General features: G+C 39.3%; 1 protein-coding gene and 2 pseudogenes across 5 annotated transcripts in view; all 3 read right to left on the bottom strand.

Moving 5' to 3' along the window:
- Positions 1-26,562, bottom strand: part of GRAMD1C (GRAM domain containing 1C) — a 111,241-nt gene that overhangs the window by 5,441 nt on the left and 79,238 nt on the right. For all 4 annotated transcript variants that reach the window (XM_021934070.2, XM_021934069.2, XM_017955162.3 and 1 more), the window contains 7 exons: positions 11,379-11,497; positions 7,984-8,126; positions 7,111-7,214; positions 5,256-5,432; positions 3,568-3,625; positions 1,701-1,811; positions 1,352-1,457 (listed from right to left, as the gene is read on the bottom strand). In XM_021934070.2, the coding sequence (XP_021789762.2) occupies positions 1,352-1,457; positions 1,701-1,811; positions 3,568-3,625; positions 5,256-5,432; positions 7,111-7,214; positions 7,984-8,126; positions 11,379-11,497 (818 nt within the window). The remainder of the gene's footprint in view (positions 1-1,351; positions 1,458-1,700; positions 1,812-3,567; positions 3,626-5,255; positions 5,433-7,110; positions 7,215-7,983; positions 8,127-11,378; positions 11,498-26,562) is intronic.
- On the bottom strand, positions 10,024-10,509 carry LOC108583927 (annotated as a pseudogene). The gene has a single exon (XR_002520279.1). The product of XR_002520279.1 is annotated as a 40S ribosomal protein S16 pseudogene (transcript).
- LOC108583926 lies at positions 23,085-25,379 on the bottom strand (annotated as a pseudogene).

Genomic DNA, 26,562 nt, shown 5'->3' with positions numbered 1-26,562 from the left:
GCTGAGACTGTGCCACTGCACTCCAGACTGGGCGACAGAGCGAGACTCTGTCTCAAAAAAAAAAAAAAAAAAAAAAAAAAAAAAAAATTGCAACACCACAAAGAAAAGAAATCATTCAGAAAATTAATAGCTCTTTGAAATTGAAAATTTGTTAGCAAAAACTGAAAAACTCAATAGAAGAATTTGAAGATAAAATTGATAAAATATCCCAGAAGTAGAACAAAAAGACTAAGAGATGGAAAGAAAAGGTAAGAATATTACACAATCCATCCAACGGAAGGCTGACATCCGAATAACAGGAGTTGTAGAAGGTCAGGAGAGAGAAAATGAGAGGAGGAAATAATCAACTATATGACTCAGGAAAACTTCCAGAATTGTAGGCAAAAGTTTCCAGATTAAAGAATCAAAAGTGTTAATAGCCTCAGAATTCTCAATAGCAATACTGGAACCAAAAGATAATGGAGCAGTGCCTTCAAAGTTCTAGCCAAACCATTTATAAGCAAGAGAAAAAGCAGAATGAAAAATTTTCAGTTAGGTGAACTCTTAAAATATTTACCTCTAAATTATCTTTCTCTGGAAGCTACTGTTGGATGTGCTCCATTAAAAGGAGGAAGGTAACTAAGAAAGGAAAACACAGGATACAGGAAGCAGAAGCCACACATAGACAATAGGAACCCCAGGATGATAGCTGTGCACCAGGCACAGAAGGCTACTGGACCTGACTGGAGCCATCAGAAGGCCTCATCAATGGAGTATGTACGTAAATAAAGATTCTGAGAGATTTATAAACGGAAAATTGGGGGATTAAATGTCTGTAAATATTAGTAAAAAGAAATTGGCAATAGTAGTAAAAATACTAGTAAGATAATTATGGCACATTTATACAGTTGAATCTCATGCAACTGTTAAGGGGGAGTGCTTTATATACTGAGATGGAAGTATCTCCAAGATATGTGGTGAATAGATAAAAGTAAAATAATGGACAGTGTATATAATAGCTACCATTCCTATAAAGACAGCTTAATAGTATGGATCGAATTTTATTGAGAAGGATCAATGAAAATGAAGTAGATATATACACGCTGATATGGAAACATCTTCAGAATATATTACTAATTGAAAAAAGAGGATATACAACAGTGTATATTGTATACTCCCATTTTGTAAATAAATAAATAAAAGTGACTACACAATAAACATAATACCCTTGCCTAATAGAGACTGGCAGGGGTATTTGGCTCTAGCAGGGGGATTTTTTCAAACAACAGTAGGGTAAATATTCTCTCATAGAAGAGCAACTGATTCATACTGGGACGAAGTTACTAAGTACCGTGATGATCAAGTTGCCTACCTCTTCAAGCATCACTATGGAGTCCCGCAGCACTCCCTTTAAACGATGGGCCTGATCTTTATTCTTCTGAATATTTTCTGCTCTTGACACCATATCAGAGGCTACACTGAAAGAAAAATACCATCTTCAAAATGTGGAGAATAGCTTCTGATCTTTTTTTCATTTCCAGAAATCGTCAGAGCCCCATAAATTTGCAAACAAAACACAAAATTAAACAAACAAAAAAACAGGCCGTTTGTGGCTACAGGATAGTGAGCAGACCACAATCTCAAACTGAAATTAAGTTTTCTGCAACTAAAGAATTACTGAAATAATATGGTGAATACAGGTCAGGGGGGAAAAGACTTACTTTAAAGATTTCTCTTCTTGGAGGCGGAGACGGTAGAAGGACTGAGCAGCATGTTCTATCTTTGACAGCTTCAGAAACAGTGTCACATTCAACAAAACTAACAACACCACACTAGGCAGAGCAAATCATATCTGTTAATCCACACTTTTCCAGACCTAAAGCATTGCTAATGCAGAGTATACATGCAAAAGCTTCAAAAATGTATATTGTCTACACTGTTTTCTAGTTATTGTTATTATTTAAATCAATTATCCCTATTACATGAAATAATTACTTTTAAGTATTAAGTGGAGGTTGAGGGAAAAAATGGAAGGTAATTAGAGTGACAATACAAGTCCTCGAATAATCCTAACTCACAGGTTTGGGGTATCTGTGACATCTCTCCCATCTGCTAGGAATCCTAGTCAGTGTTGACGTGAGACCACCAGCTTTGAAATCCACTAGATAAGCTTTTAGGATCTATTTTTGGGTGCCTTTGGCTTAGGCAATTACACACCCATAATGCTGCCTTTCAGAAAAGGAAATGAAGATCAATATGTAGCTGATCTCAGGTAGAGCATGATGTATCTCTTATTCCCAGTGGAAGTCAGCAAAAAAAAAAAAAAAAAACAAATTACCATTCAGCAAAAATTATTCTAGTTCATCTTGGACAAAGGAAGTATCAAGTCCCAAATATACATGAATGCTGTCATATATAAAATGTTACATGCTAAATGAACTTACTGTATTGGTTTTCACAGCAGCCTTTCAAGTGAATGGTTACATACCTTATATATATATATATGCAAATATATAGGTGGCATCATATCTCTCTACTTTTTCTATTAAAATATTAACTTGACCTTATTCACTTTTACTCATCAAGAAGATTTATTTTAAAAAACTTAAGATAGTAGCAAGAAAATCCAATCTTTGAAATTATTATGGCATTGAAATAGTATACAGATTAATATTCCAACTTTTGAGTAAACATTTTCTGTAAAGTAATGCAAAAGAACACTGATAATATTTGCTATTCAGAACTGTCATAAAAAACTGATTTAAGCAGAACATAAAAATCTTCCATAAAGCCCAAAGGAACAACAAACATCTTCTATGTTCTGAAATCTATAATTAGAAAAAAAACCCAGCTAATATTGAAGCTCCAATCCAAAAAATTATCACCTTCAATATATCACTAAGTCAGAACCAATTCAATTAAATCTAACAGAATGCCTCAAGATTCATATAGAGCCACGTAGATATTAGTATTCTAAATATGACTGGCTGAGTGGATTCCTATAGAATACCCTGGGATTCAGACATTGTCCCAGTATTTTTTAACAGGTAATGCTCATATCACTTGCATCAGAATAACCTGGGGTGTATGTTTTAAAATACTGATTCCTGATGCCTGCTCAAGAACTACTGAATCAATCTCTGAGACAGGGGTCAAGAAATCTGCATTTTAGCAAGCACCCCAAGTGATTCTTAGGCCCAGCAGAGTTATCTAAGAACCATTTGTCCAACCAAATAGAGGAAAAGAGTATTATTGGGACTTCCCCAGCATGTATATATCAATATTCCCTTTAAATTTAGGGAACTCCCCATAAAAACCTATGATGGTGTAAATTAATCAGATTAGCTAAAAAATAAAAACATTTGTTGAATGAGCACTTTGTATTTCCTCAAATTTAACAATTCTTCTTAAAATCATATATAAAGCTAAAAATCTGAAATCTATAAAATTGCTATTTTTATAGGCCAGCAATAGTCAAATAGTGGTCATTTCTACACAATAATATACAAATACATTCAAATTCTTTTGGAAACTAGTTAAAGATAAATGCTGACACAAGCAAAATAAGCATTCACAACAAATACTTACAAAATACTCATCACCACAATAAGAGTGACGTTATAGTTTTCCATGTCCTTTTTCTTTCCTGTAGATCACAAGAAAAAGGCTGCATTAGAATGAGAACTGTGATTACAACTGATCCAATTTATTTATTTATTTATTTTTGAGACGGAGTTTCACTCTTGTTGCCCAGGTTGGAGTGCAATGGCACGATCTCAGCTCACTGCAACCTCTGCCTCCCAGGTTCAATTGATTTTCCTGCCTCAGCCTCCTGAGTAGCTGGGATTACAGGTGCGCGCCACTGCGCCCAGCTAATTTTTGTATTTTTATTAGAGATGGGGTTTCTCCATGTTGGTCAGGCTGGTCTTGAACTCCCGACCTCAAGTGATCCGCCCGCCTCGGCCTTTCAAAGTGCTGGGATTACAGGCGTGAGACACCACGCCCGGCCCTCAACTGACAGAAATTTCATACTCATTTGAAAAGAACCAAAAAAGAAATTTTAAAAGTTATTTGTAAAGATAAAGTGATTTAGGGTAAATTCCCTGCACCCCTTTTTAAATTTCTGACATCCTGAGTAATATGAAACAAATCTACAAAGAGAAAGCTTACAGCACTCCTTAAATTTGGCCTATATTGCAAATTACTCTAAAATTAAATAAGCAATTCAATACGACATGCTTCATAACTAAGTAGCTAATAATCAATAAGCAAATATCTCTCCAACTAATATTTGAACTGGGCTTACATTAAATGCTTCCCTCATTAAAAAACAAAACAAAATAAAACATTATCACCTATTCATTCTTACCCAAACTTTTAAATTCCAAAATTAAACAGCCATTAATATTAAATAGTGGATAAACATAGTCACACTAAACTACAAGCCTCAAAGGAAGATCTGATAAGAGGATGAGAAGCTATGACAGTTTTATACCTTCAAGAGGAAGAGAATAACAGTTATTAAAAGTAAGATGTGTTCAAAATTGAGAATGAAGATAATAAAAGTCCAATTTTATCTTTGCAGTTTTGCTGGGCTGGCCCTGACGGTATATCAGGATTAAGAGAGCAGTACACTCAAACATGGAAATTGAATATCTATAAATGCTAGGCAGCAAATAAATGAGCAAAGTGCTTCAGAACTTGGCAGAGTGGTGATTGTGGTGGGGGCTGTGGCAAGCTGGGGCGCACATAATCTAACAGGGCAGCTACTACTATGCTCCAACCAACTGCTGCCATGAAGGGATTTCAGTGCTGGGCTGTCAGATCTGAGTTTTTATATAAAAAGGTCCAATTTTAGCCAGGTATGGTGGTGCACACCTGTAATCTCAGCTACTCAGGAAGCTGAGGCAGGAGGTTCACTTGAGTCCAGGAGCTCGAGGTTACACTGAGCCATGATTGTGCCACTTACAGCATGGACAACAAAACGAGACCCTATCTGGAAAAAATAGATAAAATTTTTTTTAAAATGTAATGTCCAATTTTTAAAATGACACGTGGGCCAAATAAAATATATTGGTTATAGGCTTGCCATTTTGCAACTGCTCCTTTATACTTACATATTAGTTATCTTTAAGGAAATCAGAGTTTGATAAACATTATCAAAAAAGGAGGGAAGAAACAGAGACCTCCTGACATATCTTACAAACAAGAGGCACATTCTGCTTCCTACAACTAAAGTATAAATCTTTCATCTCTGTTTACCAGGTGACAACTACCTGTAATATCCCCTTTGGCACCTAAGCCCACATGTCCGGAGGAATGCTGGGAAGAAAGTTTAGGAACTGTTTCTGCTGTTCGGTTGAATGCTCGCCTTCTCCTTCGTAGGCCAGTAAGTTTTCCAGGGTCTTCAATGGCCTGATTTAACATAGATTCTTCAATTGACAAATCTGATTCTAAGAAAAAAAAAAACAAAACAATCTTTAGATAGTGGGGAAACTCCTCAACTTTAAGATACTGGTTTTTGCTGGTGATTTTTGATAATTTTCTTTAACGAATTCCTGAGGTTCTTATGGCCTAGATTTAAATTTTACACTTAATGAAAAGCTTTAGAGAGTACAATGACCCCATAATGAGGTTTCATTATTCCAGGAAGAATGTGTATTAATAAGTGACGGGATCATCAGAGCAAATTTGCCATGTGCTATGTTATTAATACATATTATTGTAATGATTTCAGTTATGGAAACAACAGGCCACCCACTTACACTGGATCATTAGAAAGATTTCAGAGACAGATTATGGCACTTCTCAACCTTACAGGAAGGAGTAGCATATACTAGTTCTAATTTTCAACAAGGGTTTGCAAGAAAGGAAGCACTAGCAGAGAAAATCTGTAAACAACCTAAAAACCTTATTTTTATCATTTTCAACCTGTTCCTCTGCCATAATTTTTTATTAGAAACTTATTCACGGGCCAAACTAATTTTTGAGTTTCATTTTTCTCTGCTCCTGATGAAGAATTTAATAGTGAAATAGACAAGGAAGAAAGGCAAGGAAAATTATCAGCCAACTAGATGATAAGCCTTAAATTACCTTGAGTTGACTGACCACCAGCTTTTCTTCAACTAAACTTAAATTATGCTCATATGTGTGTGTGTGTAAATATATATATATATATATTTCTCCCATGTATATGTTAAGAAATATCCAAAGAGAACCACTGTATCGTTTTCTCTAGTCAGTCTCTAGTACCCACCTCCACCAAATCCACAGATGTATGTACTATCATTGCCAAGTGGCCCTGTATAAGCCCAGGAAGGCTGCATCTGATAAGGAAGGTGACCCTGAGGACTCCCCAGAGGTTAGACAGCACAGGTGTGTATCTACGAGCAGGTTATGCAGTCAGTCTCATTGGCTCCTTACAGAGGCAAAGGGGTATGAGAGCTCTTAACTGTGTGATCTTGATAAAAGTTACTTAACCTCCCTGTGTTTCAATTTCCTTTTTTAATAAAATGAAAAATAATAATTGTACCTTGTTCTGAGTATGAAATGAGTTAATATTTGTAAAGCACATAGAACTTTATTATATATGTCTGGGATATAATAAGCATTATGTCAGTGTTTGTTCAGCCGGGCACGGTGGTGCCTCACTAATCCCAGCACCTTGGGAGGCTGAGGCGGGCAGATCATGAGGTCAGGAGTTCGAGACCAGCCTGACCAACATGGTGAAACCCCGTCTCTACTAATAATACAAAAATTAGCCGGGCATGGTGGCACGTGCCTGTAGTTAGTTCCAGCTACTCGGGAGGCTGAAGCAGGAGAATTGCTTGAACTCAGGAGGCAGAGGTTGCAGTAAGCCAAGATCGCGCCACTGCACTCCAGCCTGGGTGACAAAGCAAGATTCCATCTCAAAAAAACAATTAAAAATAAAAAAAAGTGTTTGACCAATGAAAATTAAAAGTTTTGAAATTCCCCAAGTGGCAGAAAAAGTGGAACAGTGGGAACCACTGTAGTGGGAGTCGTTCCAACATCATTGACCAGTTTCCTGTTATGAATCCAAATGAAGAATCAATCCATTTTGTTAATAAAGCCCATCTTTACAAAAATAGATAAATAAAAAAATTTACAAACCAAGCTGTTTGAAATAGTCCTCCAAAGAACTCCAGGAATTCTTTTCAATTAAAGATTTGACAAGGCCCCATGGCTGTTTTCTATATTTCACATCTGTGGAAACTCTAGTAGAATGAGAAGGAAAGAATATTTATTTAAAGAGCAGACTTCAGTTATATTTGTGTTACAATTAAATGTAAGATTGTATTCAGTGGAAAGCCAAAAAGATTCAAAGTCATTAATATTATAAAACAAAATGCATTCATTGATAACTTTTATTTAAAAAAATCAATGTGTGCCGCTAATAATTTCATCAAATTTTCCTTCTAAGTACTTGCCATTTTACTTATTTCCTTTCTCTAGCCCTAAATTTTATTTATCTAAATAGCAATAAAGGCTCAAAATAAATACTAAATTTTCTAAATTCCTTGTATAAAAAATCTCTAGTGGTCATACACTAGGTGAAAGTAACTACATTAACCAGACTAGGCCAAGTCCATCGCTCTCTGTAATGCACAGACATTTCTCATTTCCCACTGCAGCACAGCCAATTACTGCTCACTGAGCACTCCCACAAAACTCCCAGCCCCTTTGCCATTAAACAAGGTCACGTGACTGGTTCCGGTCAACGGATTGTGTACACAGTTCTACAGCTTTCTCTTCCTGTGGCAACTGAAACAACACATACTCTGGATCAGGTAGCTCCGGATGTCAAAGCCTTCACCAAGCAGGGACCCTAGGTGAGACGCCCCACTCCTCTGCTGACCACCGTTGGAAATGTAATTTGAGCAAGAAATAAAACTGTTGTGTAAAGCTACTACTAAGAATTTAGGATGAATAAATTACCAGGATATAATCTAGTCTATCCTAACATACTCATTTACAGCAGCTCACCTTAGCCTGCACTTCTGTTTTGAAGATCGGATGATACAGTATCTGTTCACGGTATAGAAGTAATCATGGTAGGGGACATCATGTGTCAGTACTTCTGAATCTACCAAATAAAATCGTGCTTCCTGACTTTCTTTATACAGTGTCTGCCAAAATAAGATAAAAAATGTTTGTATGTATGTGGTTAATATATGAATCTTCTTGCCAATTTAGAACATGTATACTAGGATTCCTTCTCAAAACTTAAAAAAGACATGAGAAACCTATAGACAAAGCTAGAAGAGCCTACATGCTGACTCTGTTGTCTATAAATTGAGAAAGAGAGGGCCGGGTATGGCGGCTCATGCCTGTAATCCCAGCGCTTTGGGTGGCCAAGGTGGGAGGATCACTTAAGGTCAGGAATTCGAGACCAGCCTGGCCAATATAAAAACACCCAACCTCTAAAAAAAAAACCTAAAAAATAAAAAATTAGGCCAGATGCAGTGGCTCATGCCTGTAATCCTAGCACTTTGGGAAGCCAATGTGCGCAGATCACTTGTGGCCAGGAGTTCAAGACCAGCCTGGCCAACATGGCAAAACTCCATCTCTCCTAAAAATACAAAAATTGGCCAGGTGTGGTGGCACATGCCTTGTAATCCCAGCTACTCGGGGGTAGGCTGAGGCAGGAGAATCACGTGAACCCAGGAGGTGAGGTTGCAGTGAGCAAGATCGCCTCACTGTGCTCCAGTCTGCGAGACACAGCAAGACTGTCTCCAAATAAAAAAAAAAAGAAAGAAAAAAGAAACGAAAAAGGAAAAAATTAGCTGGGCTTGGTGGCACACGCCTGTAGTCCCAGCTACTTGGGAGAATGAGGTGGGAAGATCATTTGAGCCCAGGAGTTTGAGGCTGCAGTGAACTATGATTACACCGCTACACTCCGGCCTGAGCGACAGAGTGAAACCATGTCTCTTAAAGAGAGAAAGGGACTTACAGAAATCGTATTTGCTGCCCCTGTGTCATTTATTTCACTATCAAATTGTTTTTTTCTTTTAGCCTTGAGGACAAACCATATAATCTCTTATGTGTACTCTAAGTTACAGAGTTTTAAGTGTTCCTGTTAGGTGAACAATTCAAAAATCAATTGAATGAAGTAAGGATTCCACCTCAAAATTAATCAAAGTTCAACAAAACCACCCTTCATCAAAAAAGTCAAGGAGGGTAGTAACCAAACAAAACACTGCTTTTCCTAAACAGGATTTTAAATGGTCACTGGCCAAACCTTTCTCATTTTAACCATACCTTTTCTACCTATCCTTTAAGGGGGTGGTGGGGGAGGGGTTCCAAAGTTTTCAAAGACTCCCCAATACCAAAATGCCAGACTTTTCTTACGTTTGATAATCTTTTAAGAATTGTTTAAAGGTATGGAAATATGTTCTTTTTAATGATAATGGACAAAACTACAAGAGCACAACTAGTTCAGATGTTAAGAGATGTTTTCAGACTACTTGCAAATCAGATACTTCAACACAAATTGGCTAAACACACACTCCACTGTAAGACACTGCCACTCTGGTCACAGATAAAGAGCATTAAATACCTCGTACAGTATTCAATTTCAAAAACTCAATCTCTTCCCAGGTGTCAAAGCAGCCATCTAGTTATTTGGTCCCTAACTCTTGCAACAATTCTGTAAACCAGATTTCAGTAGTGTTCCCTTTTTTTTTTTTTTTTTTGAGACAGGGTCTAGCTCTGTTGCCCAGGCTGGAGTGCAGTGGCTAGAGCATAGCTCACTGTAATCTCAAATTCCCGGGCTCAAGTGATCCTCCTGCCTCAGCCTCCCGAGTAGGTGGGACTACAGGCACACACCATCATGCCTGGTTAATTTTATTTTTTGTAAAAACAAAGTGTCACTGTGTTGTGCAGTCTGATCTCAAACTCGTGGTCTTAAGTGATCCTCCCACCTGGGCCTCTCGAAGTGCTGGTATTCCAGGAATGAGCCACCACAACTGGCCTGGTATTCTTTTTTTTTTTTTTTTCCACAGTTCTTGAAACTTTAAAGTCCCTCAAAAACTGTTCATTATACAGGTGAATTTTGATAGTCATGATGGGCTTATCAGTTGGATTTCTGGTAGCGAGCACAGGCACCAGGGCCTCCAAACTTTTTGGACTCACAGCGACGGGGATCAGCTACCACCAGGGTCTGGTCATGGATGAGGATGTCTTTGATCTCCTTCTTGGAAGCCTCATCCACATATTTCTGGTAATAGGCCACCAGGGCTTTGGAGATGGACTGACGGATAGCATAAATCTGGGCCACGTGACCACCACCCTTCACACGGACACGGATGTCCACACCAGCAAATCGCTCCTTGCCGAGAAGCAGAACCGGCTCCAGCAGCTTGTATTGTAGCGTGCACGGCTCAATCATCTCCAGGGGCCGGACGTTCACCTTGATGAGAACATTGCCACGTTTGCAGTGCGCCACGGCTGTGGCTGTCTTCTTGCGTCCGAAGACTGCACCGACTGCAGCGGGCCCTTGGACCGCGTGGCTGGGAGCGTGAACTAGAGAACCTAACCGCGCCACGCTGCAACCGGAAAAAAGTGGTATTCTTTTTAAAAAAATATTTTCTTTGGGAGGCTGAGGCAGGCAGATCATGAAGTCAGGAGTTCAAGACCAGCCCGACCAACATGGTGAAACCCTGTCTCTACTAAAAATACAAAAATCAGCCAGGCGTGGTGGTACGTGTCTATAATCCCAGCTACTCAGGAGGCTGAGGTAGGAGAATTGCTTGAACCCCGGGGGCAGAGGCTGCAGTGAGCCGAGGTTATGCCATTGCATTCCAGCTTGGGCGACAGGAAGTCTCCGTCTCAAAAACAAAAACAAAAAAATTGAATATATGAAAGAGTAGGAATGAAGTATAATGACCCTTGTGAGCTCATTAACTAGCTTCAGCAACACTAACTCCTGCCCAGTCTTGCTTCCTTTGTCCTCCGTCCCATATTCCCTGCCTCTGCCACCATCCTCTGCCTGGCTAGATGACTTCTAAAGGAAATCCTAGACATCAATATAATGTCATCCATAAATACTTCACTATATCTCTTTATGGATTCTTCCATATATCTCTTTTAAAATAAATATGATTTTCTTTAATACACAGCTGTAATACCATTACTATACATAAAAAATAAACAATTCCTGAAATCTTATAAATACCTTTTAACAAGTGGTTTGTTTGAATTAGGAGTGGGTTGATATGATTCACATGCCTTTTAAGTCTCTTTTAACCTGTAACAGTTTCTCGTCCCTTTTTTCTTGCCATTTGTTTATTGAAACTGTCTTGTAAATTGGTGAACTATAATAGGCATCTTCTCTCTTCCCCCACACATGACTCTTCTGGACACTGACAAAGCAGACGTACCTGCTTTTCAGTGGCAGTGGTGCATTTTCCAGTAAGTGGACTATTAAGGACTATAGTGTAGGTCATGGTTCTCAACTGGTCACCTCCAAGTTCTGCAGTCCAAGGGGTAGATACTACATCTAACCATAGCAAACACAAAATGAGTTAGTTCTAGAAACTTGAACAGTATACCTGTAAATGAAATCAGAGGAGTTTCTGAATTATTAAAATTTCTATTTTTGACTAGTGCTAACTTCCTTATAACTGGGTATTATAAGTTTAACATTAAAGAAAAGAGAGATTAAATGTTGAGCACTCTCCTTAAATGTGGCATATTGCCCATCTCTGACCCATTTATTTCTAAATTGTTTATTAATATCCTTTTTCCTTTAAGATAAAATTAAAAGTTGTTTCATCTGTAAGCTTCCTTTTAAAGTCCTCAGTACCTATGAAGAGAAGTAATGATGCCAGCTTTATCAAACAGAGACAGAACAACACTTTAACATTCCCACCATTGAGGACAAAACTTGAAAAGATTTTTGTCATTATGAAACCATCTGACCTTGATATCAACTTACATAGAAATTATGTCAATGTTATGAGAAATATGTAATGTCAGTGCTTGTCTGCTAAAATCTTTAATCAAGGTAAGGCAATGGAACATAAATGATTATATAATCTGTCTTAAGAAGACTATAAGATCATATCTTTATGTTTATGGCAAGATCCTGGTAAAAATTCTCTTTTATTTGCTTAGGGACAATATAGTGATTAAATACACACTTGAACAGAAATATAGTTCTAGAACACAGTGAAGGTCATTTCATGGAAGCCAAAAATTTAAAAAGTATAAATAAAAGCGTTAAAAACTCTATTGAGAGACATGACTATATCACCTAATGGCCTAGCACAAATCGACTTAGGCAAGTACCAGCATGTTTGACGGCTATTCACCAATATCCTAAAGCATAGGAGCCTTTATCTAACCCATTATACTCGTCGTCAAAGGAAGGAAGTAAGGCTTTAGAATACAGCCAGTTTTACTCAACTTCTTTTATATTGCTAGATGTGAGGATTTAATGAGGGATCCTGAAATTGCCTTTTGAGTATCTGGCAAAATCTTGTAACTAAATTAAAAAGGCAAAATCACAAACCATAGTGTCTATCATCCAGGATTTGCTGTAAAATGATTTATTTAGGTATATATAAAAGAAGATATACAACTAATTCTAAATTACTTTTCAGAAGATTACGTTGGTCATATGTCAGCCTGTTTCAGGAAAATGATACAAACAATCTATTGTTAATCAGAAATAGAATTTAAAGATGTAATTTAATTCTGCTGTTAAAACTGCACACTACTCAATGAAGCAACTATCAACAAGAATAAATGAAAAGTATTGGTCTTCCCATGAATGTTACCCTTGTAGTTTCAGTGATGTTACCAATAAGGCCTACTGAGTATTGCTTACCAGAACATCACCTAATTAACATCATCTTGGAATAGTCAATCCTCCAATACCTAAATTAAGCTTATCATAATGTAAAAAAACCTGGAATGAATTGTAGGAAAAATGGCCAGTACGCAAAAGGACATATGAACCATTTTGATATATTAATCCAAAATAATAGAAGGCAGGAATGGCAGAATTGTAAAAATCCTGTGATGTAATAGCGTTTTAAATTGGTGAACCTTCATGCCCATTAGGATAGCTATTATAAATAATAATAAAAAGTGTTGGCAAGGCTGTGGAGAAATTGGAAACTTTGTGCATTGCTTGTGGAAATGTAAAATGATACAGTCATATGGAAAATAGTATGGCCACTCCTCAAAAAATTAAAGATTGAATTTTAATTTTTATATGATGCAGCAATTCCATTTCTAGGTATATAACCAAAAGAACTGGAAGCAGGGATGTGAACAGATAGTTGTATGTCAATGTTCATGGTGGCATTATTTATAATAGCTAACATGTGTAAACAACCCAAATGTCATTAATGGATAAATGGATAAACAAAATGTGGTATCTACATGCAATGGAATATTACTCAGCCTTAAAAAAGGAATAAATTCTCATACATGCCCCAACATGGATGAGCCTCGAAGGCATTATGCTAAGTGTATTAAGCCTGTCACAGAAGGACAAACATTGTATTATTCCACTTATGCAAGGCACCTTGAGTAGTCAACTTCACAGAGACAGAAAATAGAATGGTGATCATCAAGAATGGAAGAAATGGAGGGTTAGTGTTTAACAGGTATAGCATTTCAGTTTGGAAAGATGAAAAAGTTCTGAAGATGGATGGTGGCAATGGTTGCCCAATAATGTGAATGCACTTAATGCCACTGAGCTGTCCACTTAAAAATGGTTAAATGGGAGCCGGGCGCGGTGGCTCATGCCTGTAATTCCAGCACTTTGGGAGGCCAAGGTGGGTGGATCATGAGGTCAGGAGATCGAGATCATCCCGGCTAACACAGTGAAACCCCATCTCTACTAAAAATACAAAAAATTAGCCGGGTGTGGTGGCGGGCACCTGGGAGGTGGAGCTTGCAGTGACCCGAGATCGCGCCACTGCACTCCAGTCTGGGCGACAGAGCGAGACTCCATCTCAAAAAAAAGAAAAAAAAAGGTTAAATGGTAAATTTTATCTTATGTACATTTTGCCATAATTTTAAAATTGATGAGTCTAGGCAAGTGGCATATGGATGTTTTTACACTCTTCATACAATTTTTCTGGAGCTTTACATATTTTTAAATGTAAAAGTTGGGTAAAAAGACTTAAAACTGAGCTTTAATTAAAGGTACTGTCAGGGGGTTGGGTCAAGATGGTGAACTAGATGGTGAACTAGAAGCTGCTCATGTGTGCCACTCTCACAGATAGGAAACAACAGCATTGGTGAACACTGACCCTACTAGCTGATCATCTAAGAAACCATGTCAGAATTCATCCAGGCAGCAAGGGGACACAGAGGGCAGAGAGGAGCAAAGCTGGGCAGCAGCTCCTCTGGGATCAGTGCATATTGGGGGAACCCACCCCCAATATTTCAACATAGGTTCTTTCTATTTTACCTAAGTGTCAGCCAGCTGAGAAATAATGAGAAAGAGTACAAAGAGAAGAATTTTACAGCTGGGCCTCCGGGGGAGACATTACATATTGGTAGGATCATGAGGCCCACCTGAGCCGCAAAAACAGCAGGTTTTTATTAAGGACTTTAAAAGGGGAGGGAGTGTACAAACAGGGAGTAGGTCACAAAGATCACATGCTTCAAAGGGCAAAAAGGAGAACAAAGATCACATGCTTCCGAGACCAGTAAAGATCACAAGGCAAAGGGCAAAGCAAAGGTCACAAGGCAAAGGGCGAAATCAAAAACTCCTGATAAGGGTCTATGTTCAGCTGTGCACATATTGTCTTGAGAAACATCTTAAACAACAGAAAACAGAGTTCAAGAGCACAGAACCGGTCTGACCTCAAATTTACCAGGGTAGGGTTTCTTCCCCACCTAATAAGCCTGGGGATACTGCAGGAGACCAGGGCATATTTCAGTCCTTACCTCAACCGCATCAGACAGACACTCCCCGAGCAGCCATTTATAGACCTCCCCCCAGGAATGCATTCCTTTCCCAGGGTCTTAATTATTAATATTCCTTGCTAGGAAAAGAATTCAGCGATATCTTCCCTATTTGCACATCCGTTTATAGGCTCTCTGCAAGAAGAAAAATATGGCTCTACTCTGCCCGACCCCACAGGCACTCAGACCTTATGGTTGTCTTCCCTTGTTCCCTGAAAATCACTGTTATTCTGTTCTTTTTCAACGTGCACTGATTTCATATTGTTCAAACACACGTTTTACAATCAATTTGTACAACAGTGGTCCTGAGGTGACGTGCATTATCAGCTTACAAAGATAACAGGATTGAGAGATTAAAGACAGGCATAAGAAATTATGAGTATTATTTGGGAACTGATAAATGTCCATTAAATCTTCACAATTTATGTTCAGAGATTGTAGTAAAGACAGGCATAAGAAATTATAAAAGTATTAATTTGGGGAACTGATAGATGTCCATGAAATCTTCACAATTTATGTTCCTCTGTCACGGCTCCAGCCAGTCCCTCTGTTTGGGGTCCCTGACTTCCCACAACAAGCATGGAGCCAGGAAAAGCTCCTCAATATGGAAAAGGATGAGTGAGTGAGAGTTCCCTGGAGGACTGTACACAGGGACCTGTGCAAGACTAGGATTGGGAGAATTCCCCTGGTTCCCCTGGCCCCACCCCATGCTTCTAAACTGAGGCAGAGAGCCACCCCAGAGTTTCTGCAGTGACCACTCTCAAGTCCATGGGGATCTCTATAAGCCTTGGACTCTGGAACGGAATGACACCAATACCATATCCCCTGTAGAGGCCACGGTCCTGCCTGGGAGCAGTAAGATTATTGCACTCTGCCTTGCCATACAAGACTTGGTGCTAGCCTTCAGCCCAACAGTCCCACTGCTGCCTGAAATCAGCTGGCAGCCACAGCTTCCTGTTGCCCCAGGAAACACCCTGACAGCAGGGTAGGTGACTCCCACCCACCCCTGCTGCTGGTAGCCAGACAGGCCATGCCTGCTAGAGTGTCCAGCCCAGTGGTCTCCCTTCTGCCCCAACTATGGGGGCAGGCACAACCCCATGTTCCCCTAGGAAGTATCTAGACAGCAGACTAGGTGACCACATCCAGTCCCACAGCTCTTAGCTGAGTAGGACGTGCAGACCTGAGTGATGCCCAAGGAGGGAGAAGCCCTCCCTTTCAGATCACTGAGAGAGGTGAGATGCCCAGGTATGCAAGGCAGTGGAGGGGCAGAGTGTAATTCTTGCTGCAGGGTTGACCTGGCAAGCATATGGCCTGTCTGCCAACCATGGCCTCTGCTTAAAAGAGCCCCGTGATTCAAAACACCCAACAAAAGAAATGTGACTCAGAGCCAGTCAAAGGGGGCTCCTCCAAGGCCCAAGAGCCGACTAGGGAGGGGGTCATCACTTTCCCTTTTCACCCCAGAGCACTACTACCAACCATGCCAAAACACAAATGAGTTGTGCTGCAGCGTTAAGAGCCTGCCAGCTAATACTCTTAAACACTACCTACTAGATCACAGCCCAAAACACAACACCAAAATATTCTGCCAGTATACAATACCTGTGAAAACAAAGGTGACACCTGTGAAAACAAAGGGCTCCCACCAGCACCCCTGCCCCAGTCAATGCACAAGCACCCCACCATGCCATCATGGCTGCTGGCATTCATGAGCAGCACAGATCCCACTGCCATCACCCCAGTGAATTGCTTTGGCCAGCAACCCCATTGGAGTATTATGGCCAGTGAACCAGGAACACCTTCACCCCTCCAGTGCAACAGATTTCTCATGTCGAAGGGCCAGAGAACAAAGCTGGGGACACACAAAATTATGTGCTCTAACTCTAGCCCCCCACAGTTAGAGCACACAGTCCAGGAGTTCTGAGTTGGGCCTGGGCCCCCTGAAATCTTCCAGAAGTGAAGACAGTCAACTGAACCCACCTTATTCCACAATCAAACCCCCATGGGCATCAAAGAAAAAAAACCCATCCAAAAGACAGCAGCTTCAAAGATTAAAGGAACATCAGTCCATACAGATGAGAAAGAACCAGTGCAAGAACTCTGGCAACTCAAAAAGTTGGCGTGTCTTCCTACCTCCAAACAATTATACTAGTTCCCCAGCAACGGTTCTTAACCAGGCTGAAATTACAGACGTAGAATTCAGAATATAGATAGGAATGAAAATCATTGAAATTCAGGAGAAACTCAAAACCCAATCCAAGAAATCTAAGGAATACAATAAAATGGTACAAGAGCTAAAAGACAAAATGGCCACTTTAAGAAAGAATCAAACTGATCTGATAGCACTGAAAAACTCACTCTAAGAATTTCATAATACAAATTGCAAGTCTTAACAGCAGAATAGACCAAGCTGAGAAAAGAATCTCACAGGGCTGGTTCTCCAAATTAACTGAGACAAAGGAAAAAGAATAAAAAAGAACAAAACCTCTGAGGAATATGGGATTATGTAAAGAGACCAAATCTATGCCTCACTGGCATCCCTGTAAGACAGGGATAGAGAACAAGCAACTTGGAAAACATATTTGAAAATATCATCCACAAAAACGTCCCCAACCTCACTAGAGAGGCCAATATTCAAATTCAGGAAATGCAGAGAACCCCTATAAGATACATACAAGACAACCATCCCCAAGACACCTAGTCATCAGATCCTCTAAGATCAACGTGAAACAAAAAATATTAAAGGCAGCTAGAGAGAAGGGGCAGGCCACCTGCAAAGGGAACCCCATCAGGCCAACAGAGGACCTTTCAGCAGAAACTCTATATTTGAGGGCTTGAGGGCCTATATCCAGCATTCTTAAAGAAACTAAGACCAAGAATTTCATATCCAGCCAAACTAAGTTTCATAAGTGAAGGAGAAATAAGATCATTTTCAGACAAGCAAATGCTAAGGGAATTTGTTACCTGCCTTACAAGAGGTCTTTAAGGTGCTACTAAACATCCAAATGAAAGACTGTTAGCAGCCACCACAAAAACACACTTAAGTACATAGACCACTGACACTATAAAGCAACTACACAATCAAGTCCGCAAAATAACCAGCTAAACAACACAACGACAGGATCAAATCCACATATATCAATATTAACGGGCTTAATGCCCCAATTAAAAGGCAGCAGAAAGTTGGATAAATAAGACCCAACCGTATGCTGTTTTTTTGTTTTGTTTTGTTTTGAGACGCAGTCTTGCTCTGTCACCCAGGCTGGCGTGCAGTGGCGTGATCTCAGCTCCTGGGTTCAAGCAATTCTCCTGTCTCAGCCTCCTGAGTAGCTGGGACTACAGGCAGGCGCCACCATGCCCAGCTAATTTTTTGTATTTTTAGTAGAGATGGATTTTCACCATGTTAGCCAGGATGGTCTCGATCTCCTGACCTCGAGATCTGCCTGCCTAGGCCTCCCAGTGTGCTAGGATTACAGGCGGCAACCACCGTGCACAGCCAACTGTATGCTGTCTTTATAGACCCATCTCACATGCAACGGCATCCATAGGCTCAATGTAAAGGGGTGGAGAAAACTCTGGCAAGCAAATGAAAAATAAAAAAAGCAGAGATTGCTATTCTAATGTCAGACAAAACAGACCTTAAGCCAACAATGATTTAAAAAGACAAATAAGAGCATTACATAAAGGTAAAGGGTTCAATTCAACATGAAGATTTAACTATCCCAAGTATGTATGCAATCAACACAGGAGCATCCAGACTCATGAGACAAGTTCTTAGAGACCTACAAAGAGACTTAAATAACCACACAATAATAGTGGGAGGCTTCAACACCCCATTAACAGTATTAGACAGATCATTGAGGCAGAAAACTAACAAAGATAGTTGTGACCTGAACTTGACACTTAACCAAATGGACCTAACAGACATCTACAGAGCTCTCCACCCCAAAACAGCAGAATATACATTCTTCTCATTTGCACCTGGCACATACTCTAAAAACTGACCACACAATCAGCCATTAAACAATTCTCAGCAAATATAAAAAATCAAAAATTATATTAACCACACTCTTGGACCACAGCACAAAAACAACAGAAATCAATACTAAGAAGATCACTAAAAATCATACAATTACATGGAAATTAAACAACCTGCTCCTGATGACTTCTGAGTAAACAATGAAATTAAGGCAGAACTCAGGAAATTCTTTGAAACTAATGAGAACAAAGACAGAAAATACCAGAATCTCTGGGACACAGCTAAAGCAGGGTTAAAAGTTTACAGTGCAAAACACCCACATGAAACAGTTAGAAAGATCTAGAAAGAACAAGCTAACATCATACCTAGAGGAACTAGAAAAACCAGAGCAAATCACCCCCAAAGCTAGCAGAAGACAGGAAATAACCAAAATCCGAGCTAAATAGAATGAAATTGAGAAGTGAAAAACCATACAAAAGATCAATGAAATCATGAAATCATAAGTTGGCTCTTGAAAGAATAAATAAGATTAATAGACTACTAGCTAGACTAATTTAAAAGAGAAGATCCAAATAAACACAATCAGAAATGACAAAGGGAACATTACCACCGACCCCACAGAAATTTAAAAAAAAAAAAAAAAAACCCAGAGACTATTATGAACACCTCTATGCACAAAAACTAGAAAACCTAGAAGAAATGGATAAATTTCTGGAAATATAGAACCTCCCAAGATTGAGCCAGGAAGAAATTAAAACCCCATACAGACCAAGAATGAGTTCCAAAATTGAACCAGTGATTAAAAGCCCATCAACCAAAAAAAGCCCAGGACCAGATGGCTTCACAGCCAAATTCTACCAGACATGTAAAGAAGAGTTGGTACCATTCCTACTGAAACTATTCAAAAAAAAATTGAGGAGGAGGAACTTCTCCCTAACTCATTCTATGAGGCCAGCATCATTCAGCATCATTCTGATACCAAAACCTGGCAGAGAAACAACACAAAAAGAAAACCTGAGGCCAATATGTTTGATGAGCATTGATGCAAAAATCCTCAACAAAATACTAGCAAACTGAATCCAGCAGCACATCAAAAAGTGAATTCACCACAATCAAGTAGGCTTTATCCCTAGGATGCAAGGTTGGTTCAACATACGCAAATCAGTAAGTGTGATTCATCACATAAACAGAACTAAAAACAAAAACCATGTGATCATCTCAGTAGATGCAGAAAAGGCTTTCAATACAATTCAACATCTGTTCATGTTAAAAACCCTCAACAAACCAGGCACTGAAGGAACATACCTCAAAATAATAAGAGCCACCTATGACAAACCCCACAGCCAGCATCATACTGAATGGGCAAAAGCTGGAAGAATTCCCCTTGAGAACTGGAACGAGACAAAGATGCCCACTCTCATCACTTCTATTCAACATAGTACTGGAGGTCCTGACCAGAACAATCAGGCAACGGAAAGAAATAAAAGGCATCCAAACAGGAAATCAAACTGTATCTATTTGCAGAAGATATGATTTTTATACCTAGAAAACCCCATAGTCTGCCCAAAAGCTCCTAGATCTGATGAGCAACTTCGGCAAAATTTCAGGATACAAAAATCAATATACAAAAATCAGTGGTTTTCTATACCCAACAACATCCAAGCTGAGTGCCAAGTCGAGACCACAATCCCATTCATTATAGCAAAAGAAAAAAAAAGTAAAATACCTAGAAATACGGTTAACCAGGAAGGTGAAAGATCTCTACAACAAGAATTATAAAATATTGCTCAAATAAATCAGAGATGACACAAATGGAAAAACATTCCATGCTCGTGATAGGAAGAATTAATATTGTTAAAATGTTCATACTGCCCAAAGCGTTTTATAGATTCAGTGTTATTCCTATCAAACTACCAATGACATTCTTCACAGAATTAGGAAAAAACTTTTCTAAAAATCGTATGGAACCAAAAAAGAGCCCAATAGCCAAAGTAATCCTAAGCAAAAAGAACAAAGCTGGAGGCATCACAATACCCAACTTCAAGCTATACTATAAGACAACTGGAACTAAAACAGCATGGTACTGGTATGAAAACAGACACATAGACCAATGGAACAGAACAGAGAGCCCAGAAATAAAGCCACACACCTACAACCATCTGGTCATCGACAAAGTTGACAAAAAAAAGCAATGGGAAAATGACTCCCTATTCAATAAATGGTGCTGGAATAACTGGCTAGCCATATGCAGAAGATTGAAACTGGCCCCCTTCCTTACACCATATATAAAAATCAGTTCAAGATGAATTAAAGATTTAAATATAAAACTTAAAACTATAAAACCCTTGAAGAAAATTTAGGAATGACTGGGCACAGTGGTTCACGCCTGTAATCTCAGCCGTCTAGGAGGCTGAGGCAGGCGGATCACTTGAGCTCAGGAGTTCAAGACCAGCCTGGGCGAGATGGTGAAACCTCATCTCTACAAAAAAATACATAAATTATCCAGGTGTAGTAGTGTGCACCTATAGTCCCAGCTACTTGGGGGGCTGAGGCAGGAGAATTGCTTGAGTTCAGGAGGTTGAGGCTGCAGTAAGCTATGTTTGCACCACTGCACTCCAGCCTGGGTGACACAGTGAGACCCTGTCTCAAAAAAGAAAAAAAAAAAAAAGAAAGAAAATTTGGAAAATACCATTCTGGACATAAGCCCTAGCAAAGATTTCATGATGAAGACAACAAAAGCAATTGCAACAACAAAAAAATTGACAAATGGGGCGTAATTAAACTAAACAGTATCTGCAAAGCAAAAGAAACTACCAACAGAGTAAACAGACAACCTACAGAATGGGAGAAAATATTTACAAACTATGTGTCTGAAAATGCTCTAACATCCAGAATCTATAAGGAACTTAAAGAAATTAATAAGCAAAAAAAAAAAAAAAACAACCCAATAAAAAAGTAGGCAAGGGATATGAACAGACACTTTTCAAAAGAAGACATACATCTGGCCAGCAAGCATATGAAAAAATGCTCAACATCCCTAATCACTAGAGAAATGCATATCAAACCACAGTGAGATACTATCTCACACCAGACAGAATGGCTATTATTAAAAAGTCAAAAAATAACAGCTGTGAGGTTGCAGAGAAAAAGGAATGCTTATACACTGCTGCTGGGAGTGTAAGTTAGTTCAGCCATTGTGGAAAGCAGTTTGGCAATTTCTCAAAGAACTTAAAACAGAACTACCATTTGACCTGAGAATCCCATTACTGGGTATCTAACCACAGGAATATAAATTGTTCTACCACAAAGACACATGCACAAGTATATTAATCACAGCACTATTCACAACAGTAAAGACATGCAATGCACAAGAATGTTCATCGCAGCACTATTCACAATAGTAAAGACATGCAATCAACCTAGATGCCCATCAATGGTAGACTGGATAAAGAAAACATGGTACATATACACCATGGGATAGTATGCAGTCATAAAAAAGAACAAGGCCATGCCCTTTGTAGCAACATGTATGGAGCTGGAGGCCATTATCCTGAGCGAACTACTGCAGGAACAGAAAACTAAATACCCATGTTTTCACTTACAAGTGGGAGATAAACATTGAGTACACACGGCCACAAAGAAGGGAACAGTAGACACTGGGGCCTACTTGAGGGTGGAGGTGGAAGGAGGGTAAGGACTGAAAACTACCTATTGGGTACCATGCTTATTACCTGGGTCACAAATTAATCTGTACACCAAACTCCCATGACACACAATTTACCTGTATAACAAATGTGTACATGTACCCCTGAAACTAAAAGATCAAAAACATTTAAAAAGTAGTGTCATGTAACTGTAAACAATGATTTAAAAGAACACAGATTTAAAAGACCCCCTAATTTTGACCAGGTGCGGTGGCTCACACTGTAATCCCAGCACCTTGGGAGGCCGAGGCAGGTGGATCACCTGAGGTCAAGAGTTCGAGACCAGCCTGGGCAACATGGTGAAATCCCATCTCTATTAAAAATACAAAATCAAAATTAGCTGGGCGTGGTGGCGGGCACCTGTAATCCTAGCTACATGGGAGGCTGAAGCAGGAGACTCACTTGAACCCGGGAGGTGGAGGTTGCAGTGAGCTGAGATCGCGCCATTGCACTCCACCCTGGGCAACAAGAGTGAGGCTCCGTCTCAAAAAAAATTTTTAAAAAGACTCCCTACTTTTATTTATTTTTCTCACATGAAAATGTTTAATGTTTATGCTGATGCATATCTGAGTGCTTATCATCAAATCAAAGTGTGAAGTAAAAAAAGGCAGTTTAAGAAAGTTCCAGTGTTTCAAAGAGAGCACTTTTTAAAACGTATATACATGAAAAACATTTCATTATACCATAAAATAAATGCAGCACCGTAAGATAAAGGAAGACTAATATATATGGAGTTTTGGTCTTTCTCCCCTCTACAGCTGCAACCGTCTTCAACTTGCTGAACTTAACTCAATGGTTGCAGGAATTTTTTGCCTTTTTTTTTTTTTTTGTCTCCTATTCAGTTCACATTTCAGGCTGTTCAGCAGATGCCTGTGATTCTAGAGATTCAAATCACTGGTGAAAGTTTTTTCTCTGTTTCCTCAGTTTTTCAGGAGCTTTTCTTCATAAAATGATCTCCTGCTGTCTGAAGTACCTTCGGTCTTCCTCATCAACAAAAACTAAATTCAAAAAGTACCTTACTGAAAATTTTTTATTCACATCTCTGTTGGAGTAGGGTCATATCCCACTAAAAATAGTCTCATTGGAATTGATTCACCTTTTACTGGTGCACCATCCATTATTTCATATTTGGTGATTGTTTCTGTTTCTGCTGTGGTACTGGGTCCAATTCCTGTGATCTCTTTTTTGATCAGTTGTAACTCCATATGTTGTATATTTGTTCTTACTACTAAGAAATAAATTTTTCCGACTATTACATGCTTTAAATGATACCTTGATTTATTATATTCAAATTATATATGTAGACAATCTTCAATGCCCACTTTTTTTTGTTTTTTTTTGTTTGTTTGTTTGGTTTTTTTGGAGACGGAGTCTCACTCTGTCGCCCAGGCTGGAGTGCAGTGGTGCGATCTCGGCTCACTGCAAGCGCCACCTTGCGGCTTCACGCCATTCTCCTGCCTCAGCCAGTAGCTGGGACTACAGACGCCCGGCACCAAGCCGGGCTAATTTTTTGTATTTTTAGTGGAGACGGAGTTAAGTGGAGACGGGGTTTCACCGTGTTAGCCAGGACGGTCTCAATCTCCTGACCTTGTGATCCGTCCGCCTCCGCCTCCCAAAGTGCTGGGATTACAGGCCTGAGCCACGGCGCCCGGCCTCAATGCCCACTTCTATCTTAATACAATTGTTAACATCAGGACAGGTGGCAAGCTGGTGAACAATAAGATCATATTCTTTTAGTAAATCTGTCAGTGTTCTTACTATTGTCACTTTAAGAAAATACCTCCAGCGAACACTTGCATAAATTCAGAATCATAACTTCTTCTCTGAGTCACTTCTCCAAGTGAGGCTAATTCTTGCATTAGGTTTATAAATTCATGAGCATTACTCTTGTCATTGAAAAGTTCCATTTGACCTATAAATTCAATTCTAATTCCTTCGGGCTCTAGCCTCTATCCAGGTTGCATAAAGGCTACATTTACCTTTCCTGAAACAGATTCTCCATTATAAAGAGATAGTGTTTTTCTACTTTGCCATTTTCAGTTTTCATTTCTGTCATTTTCCTGGCTTCCCCATCATTAAAGACAATATTGATCTCACAAATTGGATCAAAAAAAGCCTTCAAGAAAACTCATTGTCAGCACTGCCGCCACATCCCCCCTACTTTACTCCTCTTCACTCAGAACTCTCAGCCCCAGCTCCCTCTGCTCAGCACCCCCAATTTGGAAAATTTAGATCCAGTGGTGGTCATTTGAGTGCTAGAATTAGATTCAATCCACAAATAATTGATTATTTTAAAAAATCATTAAATTCTTACTATTTTTAAAAAGAAGCCTTTAAAACTCGATCTCAAGAAATACCAGCCCAGGTGTGGTAGCTCACATTTGCCCCACTTTGGGAGGCTGATGTGGGAGGATCATTTGAGGCCACAAGTTCAAGACCAGCCTGGGCAACATAGGGAGATGCTTGTCTCTATAAAAAATGTTTTAAAATTGGCCAGGCATTGTGATGCACACCTGTGGTCCCAACTACTGAGGTTGAGGTAGGAGGATCACTTGAGCCCAGGAGGTAGAGGCTACAGTGAACTGTGATTGCACCACTGCACTCCAGCCTGGGCAACAGAGCGAGACACTGTCTCAAAAAAAGAAAGAAAGAAATACTACAACTTTGATTACCAGGTAGCAAGTCAGAGGAGAGCAGTATGCTTTGCAGTCATGATCAGATTCTCTTTTGTAATAAAGCTTCTGACTAATTCTAGGTCTAGTCAGCAACATACTTATAACTGTTTACATTTAGAATTAGCTGGAAGCCTTTGCTTTGCAAAGCCATTTATAACATCAGACAGTCAATATAATCATTGATATTGAAGCCAGATATATCAGAAAACAAATGCAGTTGTGTTTCAGAAAACAAACTTCATTTATCACCAGCATAGAACAACGTCCTAATTCCTCCTGGGTCTTTTCAGCCATAAAAATGGCAGTGTAACATTAACAGGCATCCTCTTAGAAGACAAAGGGAAATAATGTATCCAGTTCTTCTGAAATACCAAGTTCTCTAGGTAGAAATGAGTCACAAGAAAATACAAAATAGATTCAGAAGAAACATAAGTTAAATATTAGCTACTGAGTAAAGAGGAAGATTTGTATCTCAGGCATCCCACATTTTCAAAACTGGAAGAACAGAAAAAATAATTTCTTTTAATTATAAAACTCATAATCACAAGACAATAGCTATTGATAGCAATCTCTTTGCTACTCTACCATCAATAATAAGAACAAAATTGATTTTGGTTCCTAGTATTCATAACAATATCATCTACGAATACATAATTACATGTAGGCCAGGCATGGTGGCTCACGCCCATAATCCCAGCTCTTCGGGAGGCCAAGGCAGGTGGATCACCTGAGCTCCGGAATTTGAGATTGGCCTGGAGCAACACAGCAAGACCCTGTCTCTACCACAAAAAAAAAAAAAAAAATGCCAAGCATGTTGGTGCATGCCAGTAATCCCAGCTACTCCAGAGGCTGAAGCACAAGAATCACTTGAGCCCAGGAGGTGGAGGTTGCAGTGAGCCGAGATTGCACCATAGCACTCCAGCCTGGGTGAGAGAGCGAGACCCTGTCTCAAAAAAAAAAAAAAAAGTATATATATATACACGTTTACATAAAAGTTTCAAATAAAGGAATAACATCTAATGGTTAATAAAATACTTAGATTATAAACTAAATTGCGGCTAGGCGCAGTGGCTCATTCCTGTAATCCTAGTACTTTGGGAGGCTGAGGGGGACAGATTGCTTGAGCCCAGGAGTTTGAGACTAGCATGGCCAACACGGCAAAACCCCTCTACTAAAAAAAATACAAAAATTATCCAGGCATAGTGATGCATGGCTGTAATCCCAGCTACTCAGGAGACTGAGGCACAAGAATCGCTTGAACCTGGGAGGCAGAGGTTGC

Source organism: Papio anubis, chromosome 2, assembly GCF_008728515.1.
Source record: "Papio anubis isolate 15944 chromosome 2, Panubis1.0, whole genome shotgun sequence".
Classification (NCBI taxonomy): domain Eukaryota; kingdom Metazoa; phylum Chordata; class Mammalia; order Primates; family Cercopithecidae; genus Papio; species Papio anubis.
This window is presented reverse-complemented; position numbering and strand designations above follow the sequence as displayed.